This window comes from Hordeum vulgare, chromosome 7H (genome assembly GCF_904849725.1).
Source record: "Hordeum vulgare subsp. vulgare chromosome 7H, MorexV3_pseudomolecules_assembly, whole genome shotgun sequence".
NCBI lineage: Eukaryota > Viridiplantae > Streptophyta > Magnoliopsida > Poales > Poaceae > Hordeum > Hordeum vulgare.
This window is the reverse complement of record NC_058524.1, coordinates 7,125,235-7,147,277: the sequence shown is the minus strand read 5'-3', so window position 1 is coordinate 7,147,277 and position 22,043 is coordinate 7,125,235. Positions and strand designations below refer to the sequence as shown.

Genomic DNA, 22,043 nt, shown 5'->3' with positions numbered 1-22,043 from the left:
CCTTGTCCGAGGAGCGGCGCGCCCTTTTGACAGCGACACTAGCCTTATTGATGTGGAGCACATGCAAGTCGAGGTCGTTGACAGGCAGTGGCGGTGCACGAGAAGACGAAGCTCCAAAGGTGAAGGCAGTAGTCTTGGACGCTTGAGGCCTGGTAGCGGAGGTGGGCGCGAGCGGCACGAACGCGGAGCCACCAGAGGGGAGAGCCACGTTGGCCATGGTCGTGGCGGCATAGACAACCGAAGCTCGGTTGTCTGCCATGGCGCCGGAGGGAACAACAGCACTGGGAGGAAGCGGCATCAGCAGTGGTGGGAGGTGGACAGAAGTTTCATGCCTAGTAGGAGTCGGAGCGAAGATGGTCGTAGGGACTGCGGCGTCGGCGCTTGTGTCGGCAGGAGGAGACGAAGTGGTGTCGACGGGGCCAACGGCGGCCGAGGTCGGGGTAGGAGAAGGTGGCGAGGGCGATGGCGGCGGCGCGGGCGGATATGTGGATTCGGGCCCAGTCCAGCCGCCGGCGGGGTAGCTTCCAGAGCTGGAGCTCGCGGAGCTGATGCTGTCCTCAGAGCTGCCAGCGAATGGGTTGGCGTTGACGCCATGTGTCCACCGTTGCATGACCTTGAGGGCGACGGATTTGACATCATGGGATGCTGGTAGGCGGATGATCATTGACTCGGGCGTTGGCAGTCCAGCAGCCACCATGACCAGCGCCCGAACGGAAGTGTAGTCCCCTTGCATGCAGTATTGGTCGACGGAGCAGACGTCGCCGAAGTGGTTTAGCACAAACTTGACGCCAGCATCATGCCACAGCTCATGTGGGATGTCGACGGCTTCCAGCTCGATGAGCTCGTCGAAGACGGCGATGCAGCGCTCCGCATCTTCCACGGGCTCGATGGAGAGGACGTCGCCCTCATAGTTTAGCAAGCCGCGCGAGAGCACTCGCTCGCGCTCAAGGTGGCTGGAGAAGGTTAGACAGGCTTCCCCGCGCCAGGAGCCGCCGATTGCGAACACAGGATTTCCCCCAACAGCCTGCAGCGCTTGGCGGGTGATGCCAGAGGGGTTGTGGACGGCGTCGCGTAGGTGGGCGAAGGCGAAGCGCCGCGGGCACTGGAGGAGGCATGGTGGGGGGACGATGACAGGGGTTGTAGGTGGAGGCGGAGGGGCGAGTGGGGATGCAGTAGCATTAGGAGGCACCGCGTCGTGGTCGGAGTTGTCGCGAGGGCTGTTGAAGCGAACGTCTTGGAGGCGACGACGTAGGTCATCGTCGTCCAAGGTTGGATGCACCGTAGCCGCAGTGCTGGTAGGCACAGAAGCACCGAGGCCGGCGAGAGGTTCAGGGACGCCCAGCAGCGGAGCGTCGGAGCCTCGAGGGGTGTAGACGACGATGGGGACGCCTGGGAGGATGACAGCCGGCGCATTACGCTCGGGTAGCTGTGTAGCGGTGCGGTCCATATCGCCGCTGGGGGAGAAGGATGGGTTGAGGTGTGGCTTGGCGGGAAGAGGCGGGAAGTAAGAGTGAATGCGAACCGCCCGACAGAACGGACTACGATGTCCTGATCGCCAGCAGCGAGCACACCGGACAGGGTCGCGGCAAGCATCTACAAGATGGTCCGTTGCAAGGCAGCGGAAGCAGCGGTTCTTGCGGTGGCGGTCTAGCCGAGAGAGGAAAGCGAGGTGGTGATGGTTTGCAGTAGGAGAGGTGGGGTGGTTTATAAAGTCCACAACAGCACTACCGGGTGGGGTAGAAGCAAGAAGCGCCTCCTTGTAGGTTCTGGGAGCATGTGGTAAGGCTGCGTCGTTGGGCGATTGCACGCGCGGCATGGGCGTGGCGTGTGATGGACTGGTGGGGGACTGTGTAGCTGCAGGTGGAGGAGAGGTCTTGTATGAGCATGGGAGGGAGCGATCATGAGAGCCGACTGGGTGCAAACTGCAACGATGCAAAAAGGGCTGGTGTGGTCCATTTGAGGGGGCTGACAAGCATGCAGTGAGATTTGGTAGGGCGGGAGACTGGGTTGACATGCACCCGTCGTGGGTGTCTGGGTTGGTGGCGCTGATTGCAGGGTGGATGGGGTGGCGTGGTGAACTTGCCTGATTAAAAGAATATGGCAGCTTAGAAAGGTCGCCTGTTGATGCTGCAGTGGGTTCGCAGTAGCGAATCTTGCCAGGGGCGGGAGGAGGAGGGCTTGAGGTCAAAGCAGTGCAGTAGACGTCCTTGCATGCAGCAAAGAGCCCGGTCCGACCGCGGTCTTCGTTCACAGGATGGGGGCCGACGGCAGTTGTTCGTGTCATATTGGTCGCTTGAGGTATAGCTGAATTTGTGGGGATAGGGAGCGGACCAAGTACGGATGATGATGTAACAGGAAGGCCGTTGCTTGTGGTTTGGGCGGTGGAGCCTAGATGTTGGTCAGCGTGGCGAGTACATGCGGACTGTAGGTGATCTAGTGCGAGATTTGGGCAGTCAAACAGGTGGAGGGAGAGACATGTGAAGTCCAACACATTGGTTTTCAAAATTTCGAGGCGTACTTCCGGAGAGCTGGCGGTCGTCTTGAACAGAAATTCAGAAAGTCTAGCTGCTTGGAAGTCGTTAGAGCGTGAAAAATGATGGTTTAGCGAGCTTAAAACCAGTGTCAGACAGGGTTTCACTAGGCTAGACGGAAAGCAAATCCAAATACAGCAGGAAGGGGGGTCATCAACACGTAGTGGAGCAGCGACGGCCGAGTGAAACCTAGTCTTAATGCGGTTATAGAATCTAAATCCAGGACGGAAGGGCCTAACCTTGGCAGGATCGAAGGAGCGTGTTCCGCTGGTTGTCTGCGGCAAAGATCGAGGAGCCGTCGGCGGCGGCGGCATAGAGCATGAGCCGTGGTTGGGGAAGCGCAGCAGGATACCCGGCCGGATGAAGTCGCCGAAGCTGGCGATGAGGGCCGCAATTGCCGGCGAGGCGACAGTGAAGGAGAAGCGGCGCTCTTCGTCGAAGGTGACGTTGAGCCTGGTGTGGTCGCCGCCGAATAGCCTGGACAGGATGAGGCCCATGGTTTTGGCGTCCAGCTTGAAAGGGAATTGAATGAGCCAAGCATGCATGCGGCAGCCATGATCATTGGGCGTCGAAGTGGTGACCGGAGAGCCCAGGTGAAGCAAGGCGATCGATTCAAACTGCAGCGATAAGTCGAAGGGAATGCGTAGAAAGTCATCCAGACTAGAGCAGCCTATTGAGGCAGAGGGGGAGGACGGCGGTAGCGGGAGGTAGGGGAGGAAGACGAATGAGCACGAGCGGATGCAGCTGGGTTTCTCCCGAAGAAGAAGATCATGCACGGCGCGTGAGCTCACAAGGAAACGGAAGGTGCGAGAGTCGCATTTGGCAACGAAGAAGTCGCCGGCGCAGTCACCGATGATTGCTTGAAGGAGAGCAGCGACTAGGGTTTCATGTAGGGCTATAGTGAAGCGGGGGAAATGAACTAGAATGGGAAGGGAGCTATGGAGGAACGGAGAGGAGGTGGTAGAGCCTGCTGAGGCAAGCAGACGTCGTTGGAAGGCGACTCCACGCTCGTTGCCGGTTCCGAGAATCGAGCGGAGAGCCGCTTGGCCGGAGCGGACGTAGGGGTGGGAGGTATCGGCTAGGGAAGGTGGATGCGAGGCAGCGAGGCTAGAGAGGGTGCCGTGGTTGGCCGGAGCATGGACGTGGGGCGGAGGCGGTGAGCAGGGCGTAGCCGGAGCATGGACGTGGGGCGGAGGCGGAGGCATGGCAGCATGGACGTGGGACGGAGGCGGTGACCTTTCCAGACGTGCCAATTCTCATAATGCAGAGTTACTCTTATCTAGTTATATGAATGAGTAAATCAAGAATTAATTACCCCATCCATGTCGTCATTGCATAGTTCATTAGAAACCCCTAGTCAAGATCGGCATCCAGGACATTGTTCTTCTTGATCTACGCCACAGAAACATCACTATCAAACTGCGGAAACATATTGTATCAGTTTAATGAAACGTACGGCGGACATCGGCTGGCCGGCAACGCTTATAACAACAAAAGAGATACGAAACACGATCCCTTCCAATAGGGCCGCCTCGCCTCCTCGAGTGAAATTCCTTGATTCATCGACCGCGATCTAGGCGTAAGACCCTGCAAAAAAAGATCTAGATGCGAAGCGAAAAGCCGGCGGCGGCGCGTCTACTAGCTGCGAGATAAACTGTTCTCCTATTCGATCGATGCATGGGTTGTGGGGATGCATATCCAGTTAGGTAGCTGCTCGTGCTACTAGTTGGGATAATATGGATAGAAGTAACGGCAGATGTTGCCAAGATGGCGGATTCAAACATATTGTTGTACTACTTTATAAGGTCCTCGAGAATAATCAGTAAAATGACCGCATGCATCTTCCAAATCGGGTGTTGTTTGACTTTACTTTTGCTTCCCTTTTTATTTTCCTTTGTACCTTGTTCCAAAATTTGCAGTGTTTTCTAGGTGAAAACTGTTAAGGAGTTTACTTGAGTGTTGCATGGTCGCTAGGTGGTAGAGAAAGACATATAGGTGGGTGTCTAAGCTTATTCATGTTCTAAAGGGAAACATTCTGACCGAGCCGGTCATGACCGGACATTAACAGTGCGCCATCACCTATGTCGCTACATGGAATATTAGCCATGTCAACACGCACTCACTAACAATTCCGCGTGCTGAGTTTTGCCACGATTTGTAAAGCGGTGTCTTTTTTCTGCTAATGAGACCATTATTGTGGTGGTTTTTTCTGTTTCACTCATTTTTAACTGATAGTTTTCCAAGTTATGTTTCTCGCAACAAGCTTTTTTGCTTGCTTTATATACAAAGCAACACGGATTGAACCGATACATGGTGATGAGGAGCCCTCAACCATAGAAGATCAATGATAAAAAAAAGGAAGTACAAGGCGTAACCACATCCTACCGAGATGTTATCATACTACTGACTGGAGACGAAAAGTACAAGCAGTAACCAAAGGGTAATGAGGGATCCCTCAAACATAGCACAGCAAAGATAAAAACAAAAGTACAAGGAGTAACACAGCCCACCGAGATAATACTAAGGGCCTGTTTGGTTGGAGACTAATTTTGCCAAACCAAAGTGTGGCTGAAAAAGCGAACGCCAAACTGTGGCAAAAGTTGGCAAAATAATTGACTCTATGACAAATGGGTCATAGGGACAATAAAGTGTGGCAAGCCAAAGTGTGGCAAAAACCAAACATATGCCAACTAAACTGTGGCTGCCAAATTTTGGCTTGACAAAGTGTGGCTGGAAACCAAACAGGCCCTAAAACTACTGATTGGGACAGAAACCCCGCTCCTTGAGAAACCACCGGACGTCGGATCACCACACATATGTGGGTAATAAATAGTTGTATACGGTGAAATACGGAGGAGTAATACGAGCTTGAGTGTGAAGAGTACCATGCAGCTCGGCCTCCAAACTGCATTTTTGATAAACATCTCGCTATTAATAGCAATAGAACCTACCGGCTATCACTGAATAAATGATTGGTCCTAGCACAGATTTGATTGTTGGTACATAGTAGGAGGTACAAAAACATCCAAACATGTGGTAGCTATTCTATTATGTATGCATGCCCTATCCACAAACAACGCGAGAACATGAGAGAAGCATGTTCAAGAATACATGCTCGAGACAGTCACTATCCTGCCAGAACATGAGAGAAACATGTATGAGACCTTTCCGTGTAAAAAACGGTGTCCGGCAGTTTGAAAATAGGAGATATTAGGAAAGAAACATTAAATGCGACTAGGAAGCCAAGTATTGCACGATGCGATGCTGTAGGGAAGATTTGTGATGCTAGTCAAAAGGCCATGGCAACATGCTCTAACATGTTCATGTGCAGTACGTCCTATTTGTGTGCATCAACATGGGGGTGCATTTCGTCCAGCTTACGTTTGCCTCTTTTGCGAACTCATGGGCGGTGTCCAGTGTCCACAACTAGTTCACTTGCTCCGGTTCTCACACAATGGTCTTTGGCGCCACGGTTGTCAAGTGTTAGTTGCATCGATGTAGATAGAATTACGGCAACTGAGCAAATGGACCTGATTGAATAGTACATTTCTAAAAATAGCAGAAATAAATTTGAAAATTCTGATTTTTTTTTTAACGCAAACATTCTTGAGTATGCTACTTGGATTCTCACCACTGGACCAGAGTATGTGAGTTGTGTGTACGTGGTATGCTTGGTGAATCCACATGGAAGTACGTGGTATGGCCTACAAATTACACATATATGCCCATATTCGTCTCATTGCCCATCCCACTGCACGCAGAGCATCCATGCTTCAGGTCAAGCTTTTTTTTGCCTTCTTGAATCAGTCATGATGGCCAGTACCCGAGAACTTAAGTCCCACCACGTCCACCCTGAAACATTTCAGCTGTGAGCTAGGTTGATAGCGCTCGCATGGAAGCATTAATTTCAGCCGTGATCTTGACCAGTTTAATGCCGTGATCTTGACCATATCTTGTTTTTTTATTTCATTTTTTCTTGTGTATAATCTAAACAAATTGTACGCCCTCATGCGCAGAGCCAGCCAAATCTTCATCGCCCGCTGCCAAGCAGCTGTATTCTCGGCCCCGACCCTGCAGCCGCATTCGAATCGTAGCTGTGGCCTGCCACTGTTGGGACATGCTGATGTGTGGCAATCCCTACGTTCCATGTAATGCCTACAAAAATGATATCTATATATATAGAACATATCATGATATAGATTCAGTATAGTACAATACATCAAAGTATCATGATATATGTTCAGTTAATAGTTAGTACATACATATTCTGTTAAACAGAATTAATGTTGTGGCTGACACTTGTCCAGTAGATAAAAAATAGTCGCTTTTCCTTGGCACTTGCCAGGGATAGTAAGGGATGACATCAGACGCGTCATGGAACGGACGATTTGGTTGCTACAACTAGAAAAGACGGGCGCCTTAAGAAAAACTATCCTCAGAATTATTAACTACAAACGTGGATCTCGCGCAATACATTGCCATAAACTCGGCAAGTCAAAAAGTTGCAAGATATGAAGCCTTGGAAAAGGCTTGCAAAGGAGAATGCATGCTTAACAACAGCCCCAATGATAACAAAATCAGCGTCGCACATCCCATATCTATAGACCAAACAGGGGCGATACCTAAAGTATGAAAGAACCAGAAAATTGATCTTTGATTACTAACATAAAGACAAATACGATCTGAGGACAGAAAGATAGATACATATTGAGTGCAGAAAAGCCTAGTTATGACGTGGCAAAAATGGCCTTACTGACGTACGTAGACACCCGATGCCATCAATATGGTGTCACAGTTAAAAAATAGTGTTGGCGTTGGAGACGATGCCAACAGTACGTTACATATTTATGGTGTATTTATTTGTGCAATGCCAACTATTTGTTTTTTGATAATAAAAAAATACTACTTCAAAAACTAAGAGGTTAAACTTTACAAAAGGTACTGATAATTTAAACATACTCATAAACTTCATAGTTTAAAACTTAGTACTGGTCGTTTAAAGATACTCATAAACATATAGTTTAAAACTTAATTAGTATTGATGAACTAACTACTCTTCATCATCAAGGATTATCCGAAGCTGGCACATCTTCTTCCGATTGCGCTCTCCGTCTTGTTTGAAATGAGCAACGGTCTCTGTTCAAAAAATCATCCGATTCAGCAATTTATCACCCGATTTATCGCTACTCGGGGGTAACCGATAAAATGATGCCTTATCTTGACCGTTTATCATCTGGGCAGATTCATCGCTCTGATAATCAATTTATCGGGAATCTACTGATAAACCGGGTCTATCCCTACCAATTCTTTTGCAAAAACTATGTTTATTTGTGTTTTGTGGACGTTGCTATGCAATATGTACTATTGTCATATTTTGTTTGTCATTATACGAGGATTGTAACACTAGCAATCACAGTGATACTACTATCCAATATTGTTTAGTGTTGAATATAGCATATTTTAGTGATGGGAATCTGGGATATGCAAACAATTGATGGGAATCTGGGATATGCAAAAAATGGCAGATTAATAATCGACGATAAAAATGATTGATCGACTGATTTCAGGTTAATCTCTAAAACCTAGCTGACCGAGATGCTAACGATAAGCGATATCCTCGAGATTGGAAAGAGTTGTGTGTAGATCAATCCTCTCTACCCTGAGTTGTTTTTTTCTTCAGCTTAAATTCATCCCTCTCCTCCATCATCTGATCCCTTAGCTCCCTCAGTTTGTTTGACTTAGTGAGGGCATTAGCACCCTTTGTAAGCAGACTATCAATTTCCTTCTTCATTGCGGCTTTGTCTTCTTCGAGATTTCCGATGGTCCACTCTGACCACTCTAAGAGCCACTGATTCCACTGCTTCACGTCGTCCACCGTTTCTTTGTTGCTTGATGAATGGTCCATGTGTGCTGTTTCAAATTATGTGTAAATACGGATCATTGCGAATCATTATGTATAAGGCTATTAGTATTGATGAACTAAACATCTAGTAGTACTGATGAACTAAAGCAAGTAATACTGATAAACTAAACAACTAGTAGTACTGATGAACTAAACAGCTAATAGTACTGATGAACTAAACAACTAGTAGTGCACCAGTTTATATCTATCATGGCGAATTCATCTAATGAAGCAGCAAAATCAATCATCCTTTCTAGTTTTCTAGCAATCTAGTATTCTAGTTTTTCTATCATGGCGAATTAGTTTCTAGCAATCTAGCATTCTAGTTTTTTCTTTGCAGAAAAAAGAAGCGCAGATAGCAACATATATACCAGTCAACGAGACACGGAGATGCTCGGCGGCGAGGAGGGTTTGCGGGCGGCGGGGCGGGCGGCTTCAGGCGGGGAGGCAACGGGCGGCGGCGGGCGTCACGGTGAGCGGCAGCAGGCGGTGTCGGGTGGGGCGTCGGGCAAGGCAGCGTCGGGGATCGATAGCATAGAGGACTGATGGAGTTGGGGATCGAGAGAGTGAGGACGGATAAAGGTTTTTTACCGTGTTGTGAGCCGATAATGCTAGCGTGAGCCTAATGGTCCTGAATGTGCAACGTCGGGCCTAATGTGCAAGCCTGCACTAAGCTAATAGATATAACATACAAATGAGTGAAAATATTAGTGCTGGAGTTGTCAAGAAACGACGTGCCACCAACATAAATTATGGCTAGTTATTTCCCCACCAGTGCATATAGCTGATCATTGGTGTAACATTGGTGCACTACCGACTCCATGCAGGGACGATTCTAGGGGGCGAGGGGGGGCTAGACCCCCCTAACAAATTGATTTTTTTTACTATGATAATAGTTGTTGTGGCTAAAAAAAATCACTTCATATGAACTTTGCCCCCTCCATGAACAAATTTGCCCCCCCCCCCCATGCTTGCATGTTGGCTCCATCCCTGACTCCATGTATAGGATAATATACCTTTATTTGACACATGAACAGGATGATGTTGACTATAGCAATGCGAGCAACCAAATGCTGAAGTTGTATATGCACAAGCAATTTAGCACGCAAAGTTATAGGTAGGGGGGAATTTTTCTTGAGAACATAAGTTGAAAAGATGTAAAACAATGCAGCAGATAGCATTTAAAGAACAACATAAAAACACTTTCTAATAACATCCAGGAGAATAGCCCGAGAAAAGACTATTAGTGCAAAGGAATTACAATGGCATCTTTTATAAACCAAATGATATTTCACCCTAAGAACATACATATGAAGTGGCTAACATCTATGATCAAATGTTGAGGTAGAGTGTGACTTATAGGTAACAACATTGAGAACTTGAAGAAAAGAACATGGTTATTGACCATCCATTTATTTTTATTATCTTGTTTGAGCTGGATATAGCATTTGGGATCTGGAACAACTCCAAACTTTGTGTGTCTATTTTTCTAGAGCATGAAAACTACAATCAACCACTTCTCATGCATCTAGAGAAATATAATGGCTCATCATTATTGACGAACAATTGCAGAACAATAGTTATTAAATAATGATTTATTCGAATAATATATATGATATACTAATATGTGGTGAGGAAAGGTGTGATTTTGGGTACTGTATCAACAATTATGAATTGTTAGAAGCTGGTATCACTTGAATGGTGTTTAAAGTGATAACATCAGCTATATATCTAACTATTGAACGCTAAAGTCCTAGACGATAAACCGTTTCACATATTTCACCTAACAATATCATTTACTACATTTATTGATCATGATATGGTTTAGAGAAACAATGTAAGTCATAATTGCCATCGGATTGTTACGGTCTAAGCTTATTCATGTTCTAAAGGGAAACATTCTGACCGAGCCGGTCCTGACCGAGCCAGTCCTGACCGGCCATTAGCAGAGCGCCATCTCCTAGGTCGCTACACGGGAGATTTGCCATGCCAAAACGCACTCACTGTCAATTCTTCCGTGCGGTGAGTTTTTCCACGATTTGTAAAGCGGTATCTTTTTTCTGCTAATGAGACCGTTATTGTGGTGGTTTTTATGTATTTCACTCATTTTTAACTGATAGTTTTCCAAGTTATGTTTCTCGGAACAGGCTTTTGTCTTGCTTTATATATAAAGCAACACGCCTGAAACTAATACATGGTGATGAAGGAGCCCTCAACCATAGAAGACTAAAGATTAAAAAAACAGATGTACAAGGAGTAACCACAGCCCACCAAGATGTTACCAAACTACTGACGGCAGAAGAAAAGTACAAGCAGTAACCACATGGTGATGAGGGATCCCTCAAACATAGCAGATCAAAGATAAAAAACAAAAGGACAAGAAGTAACACAGCCCACCCAGATATTGCTAAAACTACTGACGGGAAAGAAACCCCGCTCCTTGAGAAACCACCGAACGTCGGATCACCACACATATGTGGTTAATAAATAGTTGTATATGGTGAAATACCATGCAGCTCGGCCTCCAAATGGCATTTTTCGTAAACATCTCGCTATTAATAAATATAGAACCTACCGGCTATCACTGAATAAATGATTGGTCCTAGCACGGATTTGATTGTTAGTATATAGTAGGAGGTACAACAACATCCAAACATGTGGTAGCTATTCTAATATATATGCATGCCATCTCCACAAACACTGCGAGAACATGAGAGAAGCATGTTCGAGAATACATGCTCGAGACAGTCATTATCCCACCAGAACAAGAGGGAAACATGCGTGAGGCCTTTGCGTGTAAAAAATTGTGTCCGGCAGTTTGAGAATAGGAGATATTATGAAAGAAACATTAAGAGTAACTATCAAGCCAAGTATTGCAAGTTGCGATGCTGTAGGGATGCTTGTCAAAGGGCCATGGCAACATGCTCTAACATGTTCATATGCAGTACGCTCTATTTGCGTGCATCAATGTGGGTTTGACTTTCATCCTGCTTACCTTGGCCTCTTTTGCGAACTCCTGGGCGGTGTTCACAACTAGTTCATTGGCTCCGCTGATCACATATGGTCTTTGGCGCCACGGTTGTCAAGTGTCAGTTGCATCGATATAGGTAGAATTACAACAATGGACCCGAGTGACTTGCATATAAAAATACTCATTTCTTAGACGCAAGTTGATTAGCAGAAGTGTGAATTTAAACGCTTTAGTTTGTACTCGTATATTAAATATTGGCAATAAACACAGCAATTCCAACTGAACCGCAGCTAATGCGGCCCCCATACACCCACTCACTCATCTGTCTGGTCGTCTTCCTCCCCCACCCACTCGGCCTCTTCGTATTCTCTTGAAAAAAGAACGAAAGTGCTCTATTCTACCCCCAGATGCAAATGGACCTGATTAAATAGTAATTTTCAAAAAATAGCATAAAAAATCTAGAAATTCTGATTTTTTACGCAAACATTCTTTAGTGTTTTCCCTGAGTATAAATTTTCGTGAAAGGGTCACATTCGTGGTGCTTCAAAAATGCTTCAAAAATGGACCTTTTAAGAGTATAAATTTGGTTTTTTTTGGCATGATCACATCAAATCTTATTTATTCACATTTATTTTACAATTTTTAGGATTTTATTGTTCATCCTGCTGCATGTGCACCTGGGAGCTAAAACTCCATCTCCAATACAACTCTGGATATCGACAACAGTATCACTTTATTTTATCACAGAAAATACCAAACATGTATGAGTCCGATATTACTAGGGAACGTTTTCAATATTCTGGCTGTGTATATATCCAAATCAAAGGTCTTAAAGAGCTCAAGAGGGCAGATACTAAACATAGTCATTTTGCCTGTAAATGGATGCAAACTAAAGATCTAACCAGGGGTTGTGCGTCAAAAGTTTTCTTTTTCTTTCGATGTCTTTCACCTGTTTTACTTGGTTTTTATTTTCTGTTTTATTTTTATTTTACTTTTTCCTTTTTAATATTTACAATGATTGTTTTTTCAAATTCTGGGATTTTCCCCAAGTTTGCAAAGTTTTATTTTTGTGAATAGTTTTACTAAAATTCATGAAATTTTTCCCTCAGATATGTGAACTTTTTTCAAATCTACGAACATTGCTTTCCAGACTTGTGGACTTTTGACCTCAAATCATGATTTTATTTTTCAAATCCATGTAGCATGCAACCTATTTTGTGAAATTTTTTCCCTTGGATACGTGAACTTTTTTCAAATCTACGGACATTGCTTTCCAGATTTGTGGACTTTTTTTCCCTCAAATCATGAAAAAAAAATTCAAATCTATGTAGCATGCGAACTATTTTGTGAACTTTTTCGAATACAAGAACTTTTATCAAATGCGATAACTTTCTTTGAAATCTATAACTTTTTTAAATCTGCAGAATTTTGGTTCGAGCTTGTGAAATTTATGAGCTAATGAATGCTTTTTCAAATGCTTGAAACAACCAAACTTTTTAAAATCGTAATTTGTTTCTCAAATTCATGATTTTTTTCAAAATTCATAGACTTTGTAAAAATGTCAATGGTATGTCAATGGTTTTTTTAAAATTAATTTTATTCTTGAAGTCAATGGTAAAATGGTCAACCAGTCAGTGTCTCACCCGAGGGAAGTTAGTGACCAACAACACATAACTATTAATGGGCCAGCCCAGAGCACACCGCATGACTTGTAGGTCGTGAAGTAGCACTTAGGCGCGGCGACTATTTCTCGCATTAAACGAGACCATAAGAACTCTCGTTGCAAACCTTAACAGTAATAGGCTAGCCCACTCACGCCCGCCCAGGGGGTGGGGGGGGAGGATTCGGACCGTGGTCTCTTTGAGTTTCCTTGTTTCATTTGGTTTTTATTCTACATTTTTTGCATATGTCAATAATATTTTTCTAATACATGTTCAATATTATAAAATTTAAATTTAATATCTTTCTATACACATTTTTAACATCTTTCAACTACAAGATTAACACACGACAAAATTCTATACACATTTTTGTGTATACATGGTCAACACTGTTTGCTATACAAATTTAACAACTTTCAAATGCATGACTAACAACTAAAAAGAGGGGCTCTCGCAACTGCTGGCCCCACTGCTTCCCCACAACTTCATTCATCCCTCAACCACCGGCGGTCGACCCTCGACGGCGAGAGCATGCAGCAGTCACGCGCATGGCCGTCCCTTGCCCGCGGCATAGCGCGCCGCCTCGCCGGGAGAGCGCCGTCAGCTCCGATCTCTCCTCTCCGGTCCGCCAGGGGAATCTCCAGCGGGTCGACCTGCCTGCTTGCCCGCCAGGTGCTTGTCTTTATTCCTAACCCGCTACGCTTCCTTCCTTGGGTGTCAGTCTGTCTGTCTTCCTTCTTCTTCTGGATCTTCTTCTGCCTCCAGATGATCATCATGCAACTCATCAGCCATCAGCGTCACAGTGGTGGGACAGACAGTAATCGGCGCATGAACTAGCGGAGTAGATTCTTTGAGAGTTGCGCTCAGGGCTTACTAGCCACATGGATAAGCGCGGTGGATAAATGCCCAAGCGTATCTCCTCCTACTACAATCTTCACGTGCAATCTTAGTTATGATCTTCGGAAAGGGCTAGTTCTAGTGCGCTGTTCCACTGGCTTTAGGTCTGTATGCTGTTTGCTGCTTCTCTTGTGTGCATAGCTAACTCCATTGTTTTTCCCCGGGTGTTAGATTGAAGAGGGGGCTTCCTGTGGAATGGGGATGCTTTGCACAATTAGTGGTCGTGGGGATGTTTGCTTCTGAACTATGAACACCCTGTCCTGATTGTGATTTTCTCTTTTCTTTTTTGCACAGCAGTGTGAATGCCATGCTTTTAATCCTGCAAATGACAATGTCCCTTCCCCTCTCTCGACCTCTCGCTTCCTCTGGTGGACACACGCACACACAAACACACACATGTTTTGTCTCCTAGTTTCACAAAGAGCAGAGAGACAAACAGAGGAAACAGAGTAGACAAACACCAGATATGTCACATACCCTTCCTTTCAGTACCTAGCAACACATGCTTACAAGCAACCGATGCTTCTCTAACCAGCATCAGATGCTTACACACTTGCTCTCTTACCAGCAGCGAATGCTAGGATGCAACTGATGCATCGTATTACAAGATGGGACTGCTAGTACATTTATAAACTCGCTAACTGATCCTTCAATCAGCTGCCTCAGCAAGTTCAGTGTGACCTTGGTCAGACACAGCTTGGTGACACTCACAAACGAACTGCTTTCATTCCTGTGCTCAGCCGAGATGCAGATTTTCCTCCCACGTACATGCGTGCAGTTTTTGCATATGATAAATTTGCCTTTTTTAGTAACAACAATCACATGCTGGTAACTCGATTCTTGTTTTTATCGTGCACTTGACAGGACGGAGCTTTCGGTCACGGTGGGTTCATCGATTCCATTCGTATTGGTGGTGTTGTGATACCTAACGACAAGAGGGTGGAGTACGCGCTGCAGTCCATCCATGGCATTGGACGGGCACGCGCCCGCCAGATCCTTTCAGAGCTCAATTTAGAGAACAAGGTCACCAAGGACCTCTCCAAGGAGGAGATCATGGCCCTCCGTGAGGGGATCGCAAAGTACATGATTGAAGCAGACCTAGTAAGTAATCCCCCTGGTCCTTTTGCCAATCTGATTTATCCCGTGCATGTCGTTATGTAAATGCTGTCATGACATGGTTATAACTCATTTCCCGGAACCTGTCTGGTTCATCTAAGCCTTCCTAATCCTAGGCGTATCTGTCATTTTTAGTTTGATCGACCAAAAGAAATGGAAATACTGAGTTGTGCTCTTTTGGAAATGCTATACAGAGACGGTTTAAGAGTGCGGCAGTCGAGAGATTGGAAGGGATTAGATGCTACAGGGGCATCCGGCACGCGGATGTGCTCCCGGTACGTGGCCAAAGAACAAAGACCAATGGCAGGACTCGCAAGGAAAAGAGGGCTTGAGTTGCCAACAAGTCGTTCGCGACCCTCCCAGGAATAATTAGTCATGCTGCCATTATTTAGCCCCTTTCTTGGTTTGGTTTGTACTGCATCACCGTGGTACTGTTAATCGACATTTACCGTGCTACTGTTCATTTTAGTGCTGAAAAGGTGAAAATAAAAGCATCTCAATGCTGATATCGGATATCTGTGAATCTGTGCCACTGGCCCTTTTATATCCCCTTCGGTTCTTTAAAGCTGGTTCAACTTTATGTTTGCTTTTTTATTTGTAGTCCATCATACATGGAGCATAGAAATAAGTCATTTTTTTCTTGTTTTTCGTATGATATGATATAAGAGTGTTTTTCTAACATATCCCGTCTTAGCCTCAACATGCGTATCTCATATTCTTACTTTGATAAGATCAGCTCTGGTCTCATGGCTCCTGGGCATTGTAAGAGTGTTATGGGTTTTCAATGCATGGTCACCATAAAAGCATGTCTGCATCAAGTGTGCTGTATTTTCTTCGGTGCATCTGAGGGGGAAGATCATATCACAGCAAAGTCGCGCCGCCACCAATAGACTTAACAAGTGAACAATCGTCAGGTTTGCGATTCAGTTCAATATAGCATCACGGGAAGGCAAAGTTTCAAATGGAGTAGCGCCCCGTTGTCATTTTATTTTACCATAGGAAATCTCAAAGGCATATAAATTCAGTATTACTGGTGAGTGTTTTGAAATTCTGGCTGCTTATGCATTTTATCATTTTATTAAAGCTGTTCGTAGCAGAATCGTCTTTACAGAGGATACATCTTGTACTTCAGTGGAGAACATACACGATTATACAACAACTATCGCAACAAAAATCTGGAAAACATACATGACTATACAACTATCACAACAAAATTCTACCATTGAACGGCTGGTTGCCTCGAACCGATCAGGCCGGCATCATATGCTCAACATCCTACGCTTCTCAGCGATAAAAGCTTGCCCTTGGACAGAGTTTCTCCACGGACCCGTCCGGCGGCCCATCTACCGGGCGTAGCTTGATCTCATAAAGTTTTGGCCACAATTTCCCGGTCACTGTGGTAGTAGAGCCAAAGGGTTAATTGGAGATGAACCTCGTAGGCTTCGATCTGTAGGACGAGTTCAAATTAACTCACCGAACAGCCTGTTGTTTTCTTTATCCCAAGCTATACCGTTTAAAACATCAATTGCCTGGAACATGGAACAGATTTTTAGCGTCATGCCACTTCTGATACTGGATTTGGACTACGTTTTGTGTGAGTGTACAACTGCAGTTACGCAATGAACCATGATAGATTGCTCACCGTGTTGCCAGAATTCCACAATTGCTGCCTGCAAAATCAGAGACAAGGATCGATTATTATATCAAGTACAGACACTAATACACAAACAGAACAATTTTATGAGGAAACTCGATGGCAAGAAATGGGCATAGAACAACAACAGTCATTTCTACTAGGGGCTTACCTCAGCTCATGAAGAAAGATCCAGCTCATGACTTCGCCATCTTCATGGGAAACTCTAGCTATGCAATCTGTCTACGCATCATAGCTTTCAATACTGAGAGTTGCACTTCAGAAAATTCTAGCATATTCATAGGCAGTTCACATTGTATTGTTGGATCATATATTACTTGAGTATGATCATACTTTACATGGAAAACACAACTCAAACACAAATGGCATTAACTAATCATGCAAAGACCTGAGATACCGAATCGGCATGTGAAATTTGAGCAAATTTTGTTTTAAGATATAAAGATCTGGACCAGTTCAACGTTCATCACTGGCCTATTTGGGAGTTTCAAGTACTAGAAAAAGGACAAAACAGGATAAAGCTTGGGTACATCTCAGTAAAAATTGATACACACCCCATAGTTAGTTTGTTAACCTCAACCACAGTTTGTCTAGACGAAAGATATAAAAACGATGCCACTTAAGATAAACTAAAGAGAAATGTTCTCTTCCTTCAGATCTTCACAAATATATATTAATACACATGAAAGCAATATGGTTAGACTAAGATACTGCATAATAGCTCTAACCTGCCAGACATTTGCCCACACTTCACCATTTATATACTCCAGTTCATTAATATAGGACACTTCATTGTCTTGATATTTCACGGTTACTGTCTTCGTCACTGTATCAACGTAGATGTCAAACAAAAGAAATGAAGCCTCAAAGCTAATAGAATATCAAACGTGTGGATTACTGGATATACCTTCAAGTGATACTGGATCCAGCTGGTACAATCTTGAGGTACCATCACTGCCAAATAGAATTTTTCCATCAGTAGCCAACCCCCACCCATCACGCATTTTATGGGTAAAACTCTCACGCTGCAGCAGAGAACACGTTAACTTATTACCTCGACATCAGCAACAAACCACCACGATAGGAGAAAAATGAATAATCTAAATACCTAATAATTGCTATATCAAATTTTGAACAAATAGAGTTGAAGGCTACATATTAACAAATTTGCGCATCTGTTGCTCGAAGCTTGCAGGTGGAATTAAAACGCAATCTGTAACAAAGTGTATGTACCCAATTTGTTGGCTTGTATTTAAATACCATGTGCATAGCTCGAACCTAGAAGACAGCTACACCATACACCATGAGAACCTAATCAAGGTTGGAGTACGCACTAAACAAGCTTAACAAATATTGTCGCACCTTTAATTTCGAAGTAAACTGGCTGAATAACTTCAAACATGGCCAGCAAAATGCAAGGTGAATGATTGTGAACCCATATTTCAGAAGATCACCAGACAATCGATATTGATATGTGGGGGTTGGGGATAATTAGCTGAGACTTTACAACAAAAAAATCTGAATCATCTATAAATGCACTAAAACAGAAACAGGGGCAGCAGCATTACCTTGCTAAAGTTAAACCGGTCGTATATGAATCCATCATTCTTCCGCCAAGTAACTTGAAACAATCTACAACAGAGAATTTTATTTAAAACAAATGAAATGCGACTTAACAGGACCACAGAAGTAAACAGAGCCATCATATTCGTATTCAACAAAGTGGTTTCTATCGTCAGGTATAATCGAGGTATGTCTACCTGTCGCCGAGAAGCGTTAGGCCTTCCCCAAACATCTGTCCATCCATTTGGTGCTGATCTAAAACCTGAAAAATGACAAGGCAATAACTAGTGATTTCAGCGTAGGGTAGGTTAACCATTGCCACAGACATAAAGCGTGCAATGTCATATATGGAAAGCAAAGCAATTGACGTACTTTCCCAGTTCGAAGATCAACCTTCCGGACCGACGACTGCTCAGAAACAAAATTAGAAGCATTTAGTTAGTGCCTTAGAGACCTGGTTCCAGGAAAGCAAGTGAATAAAAACAAATGTAGCTTGCAAACTCATAATAAATCCATGGCAGTGACACCAGATCTGCTACTACTTGTTTCTTTCCACTACAGGTAATTAATTGTGAGAATACAACCAAGGAAGCATTCATCCCTTGGCATGCCAGGAATAATAATTCAAGTGAAGCACGGATTTTTGTTGTCACGCTAAACTGGAGCAGCAGATTCTTCTATCCTGAGGTGCAAGAAACGAAATCCACAAGAGGAGATCGGTCCGCATTGACGTTGACGTTACCTGGTGATAGAGGCCGGTGGACTCGAAGAGAGTGTCGTTCCCGCCGTACAGGAGGCCCTGCCAGGAGGAAGAGACCACGCGATCTGAGAAAAATGGCGAGGATGAAATTGCCCGTGGCAGAGGAGCGGACCAGATCAGGAGGGAGCGGAGCGGGACCTGGGTGAAGGCCTCGGGGTCGTGCGGGTACTCGCGGACCAGGTCGAAGGAGTAGAACCTGGCGGCGGCGACGGGCGCCGGGCGGCGGAGGAGCGCGGCGGGGAGGTAGGCCGGGCGCCAGACGGCGGCGGCCGCGGCGAGGAGGAGGAGCGTCGCGAGTGCTGCGCCCGCGGCCGCGACGGCCGTGCGGCGGATGCGGAGCGATGGCGGCGGGGCGGCGGTGGCGATGGGGGCGGATACGGAGAGGGGGGAAGGCGCCATGGCGGAGGCGCGGCGGCGGTGCGGCGGGGGCCTCCGTCGGGAGCCGGCGGTCATTTGGGGTCAACGCTAAATTCTCACTTTGGATTTAGATTTGAGTTCGTCTTCCTGATTTCTTAGCTGAAGTTTTTGACTTTTGAATTGAATGCCTACTTTTGAATTTGTTTTCTTTTTCTGTTTTAACCACAACTTCATGATTTGAATTTTGTATTTTATAGTATGACACGCACATTTGCGCTTTTCGTTAACGTTTGGTTGTTCAGGCTAGTCTTTATTTCTATCTTCAGAGTGTAAATTAACATAAAATAAAATTATAGATGATTGCATTTATAAAATTGTATATTTATTTTGTTTTCGAAATGATAACGCTCACACGTGTGTCATCTTTACATTTCGTCTGACGCTTTAATCTTTGTATGTTCTAATGTGCACGAATCTTGACGATTTCTGATGAAACTGGAATGTCATGTAGGCGTAGTGTGTTGTGTGGGGTTAGAGCGACCGATCACATGACCCACAGTGTTGGGATATTATCTATGGGTAACCCGTCCTTAATGGGCCGAGTCATTAAAGGGGCGACTCACATTTAATTATGCGTTCAATGGCCCAGGAGTTGTAGGGCGGTTCAGAAAGATTGTGCGGATGATGGAACGTCAAGGAAGCTCCTGATCATGGGGAACACGACGACTTAGAGATAAGGAAAGCTACCAACAGTAGGATGACATGACTTTATAAACCCTAGGGCCTTGACCTGTATATAAAGGCGAGTCCCAGGGAAAGGTCAGGCGAGTTAGAGAGAAATGAGAGCTAGGTCAGGCGAGTTACGTTTTCCTTGTAATCGAAACCACAAAGCAGGACGTAGGCTTTTACCTCCTCACGAGGGGCCGAACCTGGGTAAATCCGAGTCTCGCTTTCGCTCACCCCCTTTGAGTCGCCACCAAGGTGCGATGGCTCCATCTCTAAGTCCTTTCACGAGGACATCTGTCGTGACAAAACCACGACAGTTGGCGCCCACCGTGGGGCCAGCGCACGGTGGATTTGAGTTCTTGAAGGGAGCCCTATCAGGGTTAGAAAGCTATGCGGTTGGCATCATGACTAAGAGCCACCGCGGGAAGTACTACATCGACAACTCGCTATGGGAATCGGAGGCCGATTCCGTCGAATCTGGCTACCGAGTCCCTTTCGGTAAGATCAACGTCTTCATCGGCGACGCATGTTCCTGAGCCGGACACCTCCACCGACATCGTCGAGCCGCCAGGTACGTCCTCCCCGTTGCACGGCAGAACAAGAGTCGCCAGGTTTTCATCGGTTTTACGCAGGGAGGTGGCACGCAAGACGAAAAGGCGGGCAAGGAGATCACCCCTGTCAATTCCGATGGCGAGTCATCCATGGGCGAGACGAAGTCGATCCACCCTCTTGAGGAAGGACGGCTCGGGGGGTTGTCGTTGGCAATGGATCCCGAAGTCCTCGAGAGGTCTCGCCGGCAAATCGTCATCTACATGGCGGGGTCAGCCCAGCCTCATCAGAATCCGACTGGCAATAACGAGACCGGGGGAACATCCAAGCCCCCAGCGCAAACCATGACGGAACTAGTAGCGGAGATAGCCAGCCTTATGGCAACCCCGATTACATCTAAAAATCAGGAGTCGGTCAATGCCGAGCTAACCAAACTGTGGGAGGCGATGGCCAAGCCACAGCGCGACATGGAAGCAGAAGCCGACAGGATCGAGACGCAGCGAGCTGCGGTCGCCGCAGAGACCGAGCGGCTGAACACCGAAGGCTGGCGGCTCGAGATACAGCAGCGCGTATCTGACGCCGTCCATCAACGGAGACACAATGGGCGCGTCCCGGGCGACTTACACCCAACTCGCCTTTTTGACACTCTGCGCACCCCCGGGGCGGGTCCTGATCGACCTTTGCAAGCCGCCCCGAGGGGAGGAACGGTTCCACCGCCCAATCTGCCGCCGGCTCAGCCCATGGACGCCCATGCGACTCGATTCCAGACGCCACGGGGTCACTTCTCAAACCCCGTCGACAATGTGCTGGCAGCGACCCGCCACCTGGAGTCCCTTCCGATTTACGAAAACACCCCGGCCGAGATAGAAGCTAGGAACGCCATCGAGATGCTGAAAACGGCCGTGGTTCAGCACGCGCAGTGTTCCCATAGCCTTGATCGGCTCCACTCCATGCCTCAGGCGAGTCACACCAGAAGTCGCCACGAGGATTTCCCTGCAGTGACCAGCGGGCCGCGGCGGCTCCCCCAACACGATCCGCTCGGGATGCCCGACACACGAGCCTGGGATATTGTGGATGCAGCGCGGGCCGCGCGGCACATGGAGCCAACGGCCGTGGCGGGTCAGGCCTACCTGGCTTACATACCGTCGCCGCCTGCGCCCCTGGACGACGGAGGCAAACACATTGGAGTATCATGCCTCACGTCGGCTTTGCGCAACGAGCGCATGCCGAAGGACTTCAAAGGGCCCAGGAAGGTTCCCAACTACTCGCCGGATCTCGAGCCCGGGTCATGGATCGAGAGCTATGAACTCGCGATGGATATGCTTGACGTAAGCGAGGCGGTCTGTGCTAAATACT

General features: G+C 46.3%; 2 protein-coding genes across 2 annotated transcripts; one reads left to right on the top strand and one right to left on the bottom strand.

Annotated features, from left to right (window-relative positions):
• Nucleotides 1-13,517: 13,517 nt before the first annotated feature.
• LOC123409273 (30S ribosomal protein S13, chloroplastic-like) lies at nucleotides 13,518-15,643 on the top strand. The gene is made up of 3 exons (XM_045102220.1): nucleotides 13,518-13,737; nucleotides 14,827-15,063; nucleotides 15,273-15,643. The coding sequence occupies exons 1-3, from the start codon at nucleotides 13,597-13,599 to the stop codon at nucleotides 15,408-15,410; spliced, it is 516 nt and encodes a 171-aa protein (XP_044958155.1). The 5' UTR covers nucleotides 13,518-13,596; the 3' UTR covers nucleotides 15,411-15,643.
• A 475-nt stretch (nucleotides 15,644-16,118) lies between these two features.
• On the bottom strand, nucleotides 16,119-19,508 carry LOC123409272 (glutaminyl-peptide cyclotransferase-like). The gene is made up of 11 exons (XM_045102219.1): nucleotides 19,194-19,508; nucleotides 19,038-19,094; nucleotides 18,668-18,703; nucleotides 18,493-18,557; nucleotides 18,301-18,364; nucleotides 17,640-17,757; nucleotides 17,461-17,558; nucleotides 16,884-16,954; nucleotides 16,721-16,748; nucleotides 16,553-16,607; nucleotides 16,119-16,472 (listed from the first exon to the last, which is right to left on the bottom strand). The coding sequence occupies exons 1-11, from the start codon at nucleotides 19,506-19,508 to the stop codon at nucleotides 16,363-16,365; spliced, it is 1,017 nt and encodes a 338-aa protein (XP_044958154.1). The 3' UTR covers nucleotides 16,119-16,362.
• Nucleotides 19,509-22,043: the final 2,535 nt, after the last annotated feature.